General features: G+C 45.5%; 1 protein-coding gene and 1 pseudogene across 1 annotated transcript; both read left to right on the plus strand.

Annotated features, from left to right (window-relative positions):
- The first annotated feature begins 5774 nt into the window (after nucleotides 1-5774).
- LOC127032816 (olfactory receptor 6N1-like) lies at nucleotides 5775-6755 on the plus strand. Its single transcript, XM_050920430.1, has one exon. The coding sequence runs from the start codon at nucleotides 5775-5777 to the stop codon at nucleotides 6753-6755; it is 981 nt and encodes a 326-aa protein (XP_050776387.1).
- A 4047-nt stretch (nucleotides 6756-10802) lies between these two features.
- Nucleotides 10803-11773, plus strand: LOC127032822 (olfactory receptor 6N1-like; annotated as a pseudogene).
- The last annotated feature ends 260 nt before the right edge of the window (nucleotides 11774-12033 follow it).

Below are 12033 nucleotides of genomic sequence, written 5' to 3' on the forward strand. Positions count from 1 at the left end.
TCTATAGTTGAAAGACCCTGCAACATGTCCCATCTTAAATTTACAAAGATAATTTTTACTGTTTTTATTTCTTTAATTAAAAGCTTATCTTGTTTAAGAACCTGATTGTTTTTTTATTCTGGTGAGACCCCAGGGGACTGGGTCTGGATCCACCAGGGAACTGGTGGGGAGAAAGGAGAGAATGGGGAGAGAAAGGTGAATTTTCTCTCTGTGTTAGGATCACTTTCTCTCTCAGGTAGAGTCTGGGAGGGGGAGAGAGAAGGAGGGGGGAAGGTGAATTTTCCTCTCTGTTTTAAGATTCAAGGAGTTTGAATCACAGTGATCTTCCAGGGTAACCCAGGGAGGGGAAGTCTGGGAGAGGCAACGGTGAGGGAAAGGGTTTACTTTCCTTGTGTTAAGATCCAGACTATCTGGGTCTTGGGGTCCCCGAGCAAGGTTTTGGGGGGACCAGAGTGTACCAGGCCCTGGAATTCCTGGTTGGTGGCAGCGCTACAAGTACTAAGCTGGTAATTGAGCTTAGAGGAATTCATGCTGGTACCCCATCTTTTGGATGCTAAGGTTCAGAGTGGGGAATTATACCATGACATGGTGGGAGAAGTGAGATAGATAGATAAGTTAGAATCCAAAAGCAAGTGAGATTTTTATTTCTCTCCCTGCTAGCTATCTGCAGGCAGACTGGGGTTTGGGTTTAGAAGCAAAAGCCAGTAGGATTTTTTCTTTCTCTTTCCCTGCTAGCTGTGTGTAAAGCAGGCTAAAGGAGATTGTTTTAAAAGCAAAGGTCTGCAAGTTTTTTTTTTGGTCTTTCCCTTCTGAGTACTCTGAAGGCAAAGACATTAGGGTTTAACAAAGATCTTTGTTAAACAAAGGGACTCCAGTTGTGAGTCACCTCACACCCGCAAAACACATTTGCAAATGAATGTTTTTTTTTCTTTCTAACTCTGTCGGGAATAGCTAGGTAGAAGGAGTTAAAGAAAGACTCTGTTGCTAAGCAACCCTAAGAAGGCAACAGAGAAGCAGCATTTCAGGCAGTAAACAGCAGAGGGTGCCCCAACACCAGAAAGCAGAAACCATGAATGCCAAGGATGCCCTGAAACAGGAACGAGCAAGGCTGGAGGCAGAGGAACAAATCAAAGATGCAGACCACAAGCGAAACGTGGAAAAGAAACTACAAGAACTAGAAATAAAACAAAAAGAGATGGAGCTGAGAGAAAGAGAAAGAGAGGCTACCCACAGGAGAGAGCTGGAAATAAAAGAGAAAGAGTTGGAACTCCAGACGGAGGCCCACCGGCAGGCCCTGAAATTAGCACAGGCTAGGCAGCATGCTCCAGCCAACCCTAACAACCCTTCTCCAGTTATTGTTCCACATCCCAAGAAATTTCCCACCTACAAGGCAAGTGATGACACTGAGGCCTTCCTAAAAATTTTTGAAAGAACCTGCCATGGGTAGAGCATCTCTGAAGACCATACATGATAGAGCTGAGGTCACTGCTCAGTGGACCCCTAACAGAGGTGGTGGCTGAAATGCCTAAGGAGAACATGAATGATTATAAACATTTTCAAACCAAGGCCAGAATCAGAATGGGGCTAACACCTGAGCATGCCCTTCGGAGGTTCAGAGCCCTAAGGTGGAAACCAGATGTGTCATTCACCCAACACGCCTACCACATTGAAAAGAATTATAATGCCTGGATATCAGGAGCCAATGTTAAATCTCTGGACGACATGCACCTCCTGATACCATTGAAGCAGTTCTTAGAGGGTGTTCCGGAGAAAATAGAAAGGTACATTCTAGATGGGGAGCCCAAAACTGTAACTGAGGTGGGGGAGATTGGAGCCAGATGGGTGGAAGTGGCAGAAAAGAAAAAAGCTACTATCAAGGGGAGCGAATATCACAGGGGTCACACCAACAAAAAACCCTATACCCGAGGGCAACCCAAGACCCCACCTACAACCCAAGGAAAGCCGCTGACTCCCTATTCTCTCACCTCACCAATCTCCAGTAACCCACCTCGGCCCAGTGATCAGTCAGCTGGGCGATGCTTCAAGTGTAATGAACTGGGACATATAAAGGCCAACTGCCCCAAGAACCCCAACTGAGTGCAGTTCATTATATCTCCATCACTCCAAAGATCCCCAGGCCTAGATGCCTCTCAAATACCCTCAGAGCTAAAGGAAATTTTGAGAGTGGGCGGAAAGAAGGTTATCGCGTGGAGAGACACGGGGGCACAAGTATCAGCTATCCACCAATCCTTGGTGGACCCCAAATTCATCAACCCAAAGGCCCAAGTGACAATTTACCCCTTCATGTCACAAACTGTAGGCTTGCCTACAGCTGAACTGCCTGTCCAGTACAAAGGCTGGTCAGGAATGTGAACTTCTGCAGTCTGCGACAATTATCCCATCCCCATGCTACGGGGGGAAGACTTGTCCAACCAGGTAAAGTGGGCCAAGAGGGTGGGAATGGTTACACGCAGCCAAGCTAGGCAAGCTTCCAGACCCATTCCTTTTCCTGAGCCATCCACAGGGGCCCTGTCTGTGTTAGCAGAGACCCAGACAGAGGTAGTGGACCTGGATTCCCTGCCAACGACTGCAACAGCCACAGTACCACCAGTCCCAGTCCCTGACCTGGAAACGCAACCAGCACCAGAACCATTGCCAGCACTAGCAAATGCATCTTCAACCCCAACACCAGAGAGTGCCAATGAGCCTGAACTGGCAGAAGCAGCAGACAACCATATCCAAGAGGCTCAACCGAAGCCTGAAATACCACCTGGGGCACCAGCGGGGAACGGTTCACCAGCCACGAAAACAACCTCATCACCTACATCGCTTCCCGAAGGACCAAGCCCAAGTCCACAGTCTAAGGAAGAACTGGTGTCTCCAGCCTCCAGGAAACAGTTCCAGACTGAGCAGGAAGCAGATGACAGCCTTCAGAAAGCTTGGGCGGTGGCATGGAGCACCCCACCACCTCTCAGCTCTTCTAACCGATCCTGGTTTGTTATAAAACAAGGGCTTTTATAAAAGGAGACTCTTTCTGGTGGACACCGGGAAGACTGGCATCCACAAAAACAGTTGGTGGTACCAAATAAGTACCAGAGGAAGCTCTTAAGCTTAGCCCATGATCATACCAGTGGCAATGCTGGGGTGAGCAGAACCAAAGACAGGTTGGGGAAGTCCTTCCACTGGGAGGGGATAGGCAAGGATGTTGCCAAATATGTCTGGTCTTGTGAGGTATGCCAAAGAGTGGGAAAGCCCCAAGACCAGGTCAAGGCCCCTCTCCAGCCACTCCCCATAATTGAGGTCTCATTTCAGCGAGTAGCTGTGGATATTCTGGGCCCTTTCCCAAAAAAGACGCCCAGAGGAAAGCAGTACATACTGACTTTCGCGGACTTTGCTACCCGATGGCCGGAAGCAGTAGCTCTAGGCAACACCAGGGCTAAAACTGTGTGCCAGGCCCTAACAGACATTTTTTCCAGGGTAGGTTGGCCCTCCGACATCCTTACAGATTCAGGGACAAATTTCCTGGCCGGGACCATGAAAGAACTGTGGGAGACTCATGGGATGAATCACTCAGTTGCCACCCCGTACCACCATCAAACCAATGGCCTGGTGGAAAGGTTTAATGAAACTTTGGGGGCCATGATACTTAAATTCGTGAATGAACACTCCAATGACTGGTACTTAGTGTTGCAGCAGTTGCTCTTTGCCTACAGGGCTGTACCACATCCCAGTTTAGGGTTCTCACCGTTTGAGCTTGTGTGTCGCCACAAGGTTAAAGGGCCATTACAGTTGGTAAAGCAGCAATGGGAGGGGTTTACACTCTCTCCAGGAACTAACATTCTGGACTTTGTAAGCAACCTACATAACACCCTCTGACACTCTTTAGCCCTCACTAAAGAAAACCTAAAGGATGCTCAAAAAGATCAAAAAGCCTGGTATGATAGACATACCAGAGAGGGTTCCTTCAAGGCAGGAGACCAGGTTATGGTCTTAAAGGTGCAACAGGCCCATAAGATGGAAGCATCATGGGAAGGGCCATTCACAGTCCAAGAATGCCTGGGAGCTGTTAACTACCTCATAGCATTTCCCAATTCCTCCCTAAAGCCCAAAGTGTACCACGTTAATTCTCTCAAGCCCTTTTATTCTATAGACTTACAGGTTTGCCAATTTACAGCCCAGGGAGGAGATAATGCTGAGTGACCTGACGGTGTCTACGGTGAAGGGAAAAGTGACGGTGGCGTGGAAGAGGTGAACCTCTCCGCAACCCGGGAACGTCTGCAGCGGCAACAGATCAAGGAGTTGATGCACTCTCCTGTGAAAGTTTCCCAGAATCAACTGGTTAAAAATTGTCCTTACAATGTGAAGAATCTTGTAGTTTTACATAGTTAGTAGTATATGTAAGGGTGCATGTGTTTATTGATCTGTTTATTCTAGAGTTCTAGGGAGAAATCACTGCCAGTGTGGTTCCACACTGTCAGCGATTTGGGCGGCGTATCATAAACAGATAAGTAAGAGTTAATAGAACAGAAGTATTTCATATCTCTTTTGCCTGTAAAGGGTTAACAAAATCAGTGAGCCTGGCTGTCACCTGACCAGAGGACCAAGCAGGGGACAGGATACTTTCAAATCTTGAGGGAGGGAAGTTTTGTGTGTGCTGTTAGTTTTTGGTGGTTGTTCTCTCTGGGTTCTGAGAGTGACCAGACGTGCAACCAGGTTTCTCTCCAATCTCTCTGATACAGTCTCTTATATGTCCAGAATAGTAAGTATTAGGTAGATAAAGCGAGTTAGGCTTATGTTTGTTTTCTTTATTTGCAAATGTGTATTTGGCTGGAAGGAGTTCAAATTTGTATTTTGCTGAAAGATTTTACTTTGTACTTGTATACTTAGGCTGGGAGGGTATTCCCAGTGTCTATAGCTGAAAGACCCTGTAACATATCCCATCTTAAATTTACAAAGATAATTTTTACTGTTTTTATTTCTTTAATTAAAAGCTTATCTTCTTTAAGAACCTGATTGTTTTTTTATTCTGGTGAGACCCCAGGGGACTGGGTCTGGATCCACCAGGGAATTGGTGGGGAGAAAGGAGGGAATGGGGAGAGAAAGATGAATTTTCTCTCTGTGTTAGGATCACTTTCTTTCTCAGGGAGAGTCTGGGAGGGGGAGAGAGAAGGAGGGGGGAAGGTGAATTTTCCTCTCTGTTTTAAGATTCAAGGAGTTTGAATCACAGTGATCTTCCAGGGTAACCCAGGGAGGGGAAGTCTGGGAGAGGCAACGGTGAGGGAAAGGGTTTATTTTCCTTGTGTTAAGATCCAGAGGATCTGGGTCTTGGGGGTCCCCTGGCAAGGTTTTGAGAGGACCTGAGTGTACCAGGCACTGGAATTCCTGGTTGGTGGCAGCGCTACAAGTACTAAGCTGGTAATTGAGCTTAGAGGAATTCATACTGGTACTCCATCTTTTGGACGCTAAGGTTCAGAGTGGGGAATTATACCATGACAATCAGTATTGGATACCATTGAAACAGGTTATAATAGTAATCATTGGTATCCACGTAAAACACCCTTTTCCCCATCACAGCAATGTTCAGTCCTCAGACTGAGACTCCTGGCACTTTGCTCTGAAATCTACATTTAGTCTTAAAATTTCAGCCTGTACCGAGGACAGAGAGGGAGTTATTGAATATTTATGGAATTGATTCATGAGACTTAACTAACTTTTAACTCTATGTTCTTCCAATTCAATTGCACAGATTGATTTATTGTTCCTGGACTCACACCATGGCAGACAGAGACTGGGGAAACCAAACGGCCATCAAAGAATTCATCATCCTGGGATTTGGGGATCTCCCTGACCTGCAAATTCTTCTCTTCCTGATGTTCCAAGTGATCTACATGGCAACCGTGGCCGGGAACACCCTCATCGTGGTGCTCATTGTGGCTAACCAGCGTCTTCACACCCCCATGTACTTCTTCCTGGGCAACTTGTCCTGCTTGGAGACCTGCTACACCTCAACCATCCTGCCCAGGTTGCTGGCCAGTCTCCTGACTGGGGACAAAACTATCTCAGTCAGTGGCTGCATCACACAACTGTATTTCTGTAGTTCTCTGGTATGTACAGAATGCTATCTCCTAGCAGCAATGTCTTATGATCGGTATTTAGCGATATGTAAACCCCTGCACTATTCAACTCTTATGAATAGCAGATTTAGCCTCCAGTTGGCTGCTGGGTCATGGTTAAATGGTTTTTTGGCTGTAATTATCTTAGTTTCATTCCTATCACAGTTATTATTCTGTGGCCCAAATGAAATTGACCATTTCTATTGTGATCCCATCCCACTGAGGGAACTTTCCTGCAGTGACACCCACCTGGTCATATTGATGAATTTCATACTAGCCTATGTATTCACCCTGCCTCCATTCCTACTAACCCTGACATCCTACATGTGCATCATCTCCACCATCCTGAGAATCCCTTCCACCACTGGGAGACAAAAGGCCTTTTCCACCTGCTCCTCTCACCTCATTGTGGTGACAATTTTCTATGGATCCATAGTGATTGTGTACCTGCTACTGAAACATGATACACTGAGAGACCTGAACAAAGTGCTCTCTCTTTGCTACACAGTCCTTACTCCGCTGGTAAACCCCCTCATCTACAGCCTGAGAAACAGAGAGGTCAAGGAAGCCTTGTACAAAGCAGTCAGTAAATGTGGCTTTCACCAAAACATACAGATACACCTACATAATAATGTAACTTGAGGTTTTCAAAGCTACCTGGGTGATTTCAGCCATCAGATCCCATTAAAATTAAGTTGAAAACTCCCTTTGAAAATCTCAGCACTCAGTGGAAGGACCAGGGTGTGAGGTGGCCATAAGCAGGTTCCCATAATGGAGTTTTTAACTGGGCACTAAGCAGAGTGGAGACTACATTTTAACAAATTTTTATATCCGTAAAAAAGCCATTTTTGATCAAAATAAATGTTTGGACAATAAAAATACTAACTTCTGGTGCAGCATATGTGGGGACATAAGCCTGCGAAATATGCAGGGACGTAAGCCTGGGAAATATGCTACCTCTGCAATTGTGCTTATTGCCAGCTTAGCCCTCTGTAAATCAACCACCTTCACTGCACTCACAGGCCAGACAGAAATAACCAGGCCCCAGCAGTGATCTCTGAACACTTCACCAGGAACAGCCTCATAGCTCTTATCTGAGCTAAGACCGGCTTGTGACCAGCTCCAGCTAAGGAACTGCTCACTGGGCCCTTAGAGGCGGGGAAGTTGGGCAACCACAGAGAAGTATATGCACATATTAGGTCCACTGGGATTGTCTCCAGACCCAGCTGTGGTTTTGCTAGGCACACATAGAACTGAGGCCACTTTTGTGGTTGGGTCTGTCAAACCATCACTGATGAAGGACTCTGCCTGCAGCTCTTCAGGGCAGCTGCTCCTCTTCTGCCACCAACTGCACAGAGAAGTTCAAAGGGAGGGGACCTGTTACAATCAGTGCCCCCAGACCTCACTGCAACAAACGCATGTCCCGAGAGGGCTAGTTCTCAGGGCACTGTGTCTGGTCAGCCCCAGGTGCCTTACAAAGCTTCTGCCTACCAACAGACAGAGCTCCTGTGATTCCTAACATGGCAGCGCTGGCTCAGTCACAAGGAGCATGTCAGGGCTTGGCCAGAGGTAGGGGACCTGGGCAATGGTGAGAGAACCATAGGGCTCCAACACAATGGAATGGATTTTCCAAGGGACCTAATGGATTTAGGCACCCAAATCACTTTGAAATGGGAGTTGGAGTCTTAACTTCCATAGACGCCTCTGAGAAGTTCAGCCTGAAGAGCAATAGGGATTCTGCCACGGTAGGTTCAATCTATGCATTTCCATTGGAAGCAGACCCCACATCAACACAAATGCACTGAATGGAGGGGAAACCCCTGCTAATACTTTGAAAGCCACTGCTGTTGTATGCGCTCTCGTAGCCACTAATGTTCCACTCATGATGTTGTGTGATTTGGTTCAGGTGGCTATAATTTCGAACAGCACACCCCTAGCAATAGGTAAGGAATAAGGAGAGATGAGATTATGTTGTCTATGGCCACTAGAGGGTAGAGGAATGGTACAGGTGCAGCGGTGCTGCTCAGTGGACAGCAGCCAAAGTGGAAGGGTAAGAAAGGAGATGTTATGTTGCCAAAGACCAACCGAGGGATGTGAAAAGGTAGGTGAAGCTGCATCGTGGTGTATAAATGGTGAGTTAAGAGCACCGAAGAGAAAAGGACCTTGATGTTGTGTAATTAGCTATGGATAGTGGCAGATGTTAAATAGTAAGAAATGGGCTTTTATACTGAATGATGGGCACCAGGTGACATAAGAGCCAAGAATGGGAAAGCAAAAAGAAGAATGCTCTACAGGAGAAAAGAGTAAAAGGCTGTCAGCCTGGGAAATTGACACTAAATGGCAGTAAAGTAGAGGAAGTAGGCGAGGGGTCAGAAATACTGACTCGTGACCAATAGATTGCAGCATCCAATACAATAATGGGAAAGTGGGTGGCAGCAAGCTGTTAGGCTGAGACATAGGCAGCTATTTTCAAAAATGCCCACCAGATGGCAGCATATCTTGACTACTAATAAAGGGCTGGTACAAGTACACAAGAACCTCAAAAGAGTTATGAGCACCTTGGGAATGGAGGTTGTTCCTAGCTCTGAAATGTTTGTAACTGAACAAAACATTATGTTGGTTCTTTCAAAAGTTTTCATCTGAATGTTGACTTAATGCAGCTTTGAAACTTTACTATGCAGAAGAAAAAGGCTGCTTTTAACCATCTTAATTTAAATGAAACAAGCAGAGAAAGTTTCCTTACCTGGTCAGATCTTTTTTTTTTAAATGTTCCCTTTATTTTGTTAGTAGTTTACATTTAACACAGTACTGTACTGTATTGGATTTAATTTTTATTTTTAGTTTTGGTCTTTACTGCTGCTTGATTGCATAGTTCCGGTTCCAAATGAGGTGTGTGGCTGACTGGTCAGTTCGTCAGTCTGATGTTCTAGTGTACATTGCAACAGCCCATCACCTTGGACAGGCATCTTCCAAAAATGTAGGCTGGTGGTTGTTCGTGATCTAAAATATTTTCCACAAAGGATCATAAGACTAAAAAATGATGTACAATGGACTTGTATAATTGCAAGTCACACGGGGTATTGTTAGCGACAAAGCTTTGGAGACACAAAATGAACCGAGTGGGAGAAAGGTTAAAATGGGACCATATTAAAAAGCTTTGAAGACAGAATGCAAATATGAGGGAGCATTTACACTTTGTAAATCAAAGGGGAAGCCCCTTTCCCAAACGAAGATAAAATGCACTGGTTCATCCCTTTAGGTCACTGCAGGTTCTTCACTGAGAAAATCCAGTTCCTGCAGAAAGAGGAAAGACAAGAACCTCTGCTGAGAATTCTGAGTCCTGGCAGCCAAAACTTGAGAAACAAGAGCCCATCACTTTAAGCTCGAATTGTCCTGTGGTTTCAGGTAAGCACTGTCTTCCTGACTGCATTTCCATAGCACTTTGAAAAAGGGGCATGAATCTGCTATGTGAATATTAGAGGGACAAGGTGGGCGAGCTAATACCTTTTATTGGACCAACTCCTGTTGGTGAATGAGAGAAGCTCTCAAGCTACACCGAGCTCTTCTTCAAGTGAATATTAACAGTTTTGGCCTCTCCTTCCCACTGCAGTGCCAGTCAGCATTCATAGCACCTTTTCACAGAGATGGAGCATGAGATCCATGTCTTGTGACAGGTCCTCAGTTGGGGATCTGCCCCACTGACAAAAATGGAGCTGCCTTGATTTGCACCAGCAGAGGATCTGGCTCAGTGTGCCCCAAATGGGGTGGCGAGTGGTAAAAGAGTTTTATTACCCCGGATCACGCATGCCAGATTGTTTCTAGACTCCAAGTTCAGGGACAGCATCTCGCCCCACCCAGTGCCTTTCTTGTTCCTGTATTATCATCCCACAATCATTATGGCATGGGGAGGGTAACTCCCCAGTTAGGGTTGCACATCAACCTGCTTTTATCCCTTCCTAAGAGCCACCGTACAAAGAGCTGGGTTTTTTTAGTGCTACATAGTGTATGTCAGGAAACAGAAAAGGCACTGCCAGTCACATACGATGTCACCATCACCACCACAGGAACTAAGGGAGAATTTACTCCACTTCATAATTTATGGCATAAACTGATCGCTTGTGAGAGGTAGAAAATTGTTCCTTTTCCAACAAGGCACTGAAATGCTGAATATACCAGGACATATTTGTAGAATTAATAGAAATAAATCTAACAGAAGGTCAGTGACTAAGAACTCTAGACCGCATTGAAAAAACTCAGTCCAAGATTTTAGTTGTTTGATTTTGACTCCTAAGACACGACGTGATTCTGATCATTGCCAGAAACGAAATACAGCATTTAAGCATCATTGTTAAGCTCTAAGATGTCATTAGAAGGGATATCATGTAGATAAAGAAATAGTCTGATCCGCTATATCAGTACTCGGCTACCAGAGATATGGGTTATTACAGTAAAGATTGCTCTGATCATGGCACAGGCTGGTCTACATGGATACAAATGTTCGGTTCTCAAATTGAGACTTCTGGCACGTTGCTCTGAACTCTACATTTAGGTTTAAAATTTCAGCCTGTAATCAGGACAGGAAGGGGAGTTTCCAAATAAAGATGGAAATCACAAGACTTGATTAACTTTTAAGTCTATGTTCTTCCAGTTCAATTGCACAGGGTGTTCTATTGTTCCTGAGCTCAAACCATGGCAGACAGAGACTGGGGAAACCAAACGGCCATCACAGAATTCATCATCCTGGGATTCAGGGATCTCCCTGACCTGCAAATTCTTCTCTTCCTGATGTTCCAAGTGATCTACATGGCAACTGTGGCTGGGAACACCCTCATCGTGGTGCTCATTGTGGCTGACCTGCACTTTCACACCCCCATGTACTTCATCCTGGGCAACTTGTCCTGCCTGGAGATGTGCTACACCTCAGCCATCCTGCCCAGGTTGCTGGCGAGTCTCCTGACTGGGGACAGAACTATCTCAGCCAGTGGCTGCATCATACAAATGTATTTCTTTGGTTCTCTGGTATGTACAGAATGCTATCTCCTAGCAGCGATGTCTTATGTTCGGTATTTAGCGATATGTAAACCCCTGCACTTTTCAACTCTTATGAATAACAGATTTTGCCTCCAGTTGGCTGCTGGGTCATGGTTAAATGGTTGTCTGGCTGCTACCATCTTTCTCTTATTCCTATCACAGTTAATATTCTGTGGCCCAAATGAAATTGACCATTTCTACTGTGATTGCATTCCACTGATGGAACTCTCCTGCAGTGACACCGACCTGGTCATATTGCTGGCTTTCATAATAGCCTCCATATTCACCCTGCCTCCATTCCTATTAACCCTGACATCCTACATGTGCATCATCAACACCATCCTGAGAATCCCTTCCACCACCGGGAGACAAAAGGCCTTTTCCACCTGCTCCTCTCACGTGATTGTGGTGACAATTTTCTATGGATCCATAATGATTGTGTACCTGCTACCGAAACATGATACACTGAGAGACCTGAACAAAGTGCTCTCTCTTTTCTACACAGTCCTGACTCCGCTGGTAAACCCCCTCATCTACAGCCTGAGAAACAGAGAGGTCAAGGAAGCCTTGTGCAAAGCATCAGTAAATATTTGGTTTTCATCAAATGTGCAGAGACTCCAAGAGAATAACTTAGCCTGAGGTTTTCAAAGCTGCCCGGGTGATTTAAGCAATCAGCCCCCATTAAAATTAAGTTGAAAACTCCCATTGAAAATCTCAGCACTAATGTGAAAAGGAAAAGGAAAAAGAAAAGGAGATGATCTACATGGAGTTACTGAGAGTGTCTTTATGGTCCCCCACTGTGTCCATGTAACACATCTTCCAGGAAAGGGAGGATGTTGACAGCTCTGTCATTCTCTCATGTTCAGCACTAATACACACAGTGTGATGG

Source organism: Gopherus flavomarginatus, chromosome 12 (genome assembly GCF_025201925.1).
Source record: "Gopherus flavomarginatus isolate rGopFla2 chromosome 12, rGopFla2.mat.asm, whole genome shotgun sequence".
Taxonomy (NCBI): domain Eukaryota; kingdom Metazoa; phylum Chordata; order Testudines; family Testudinidae; genus Gopherus; species Gopherus flavomarginatus.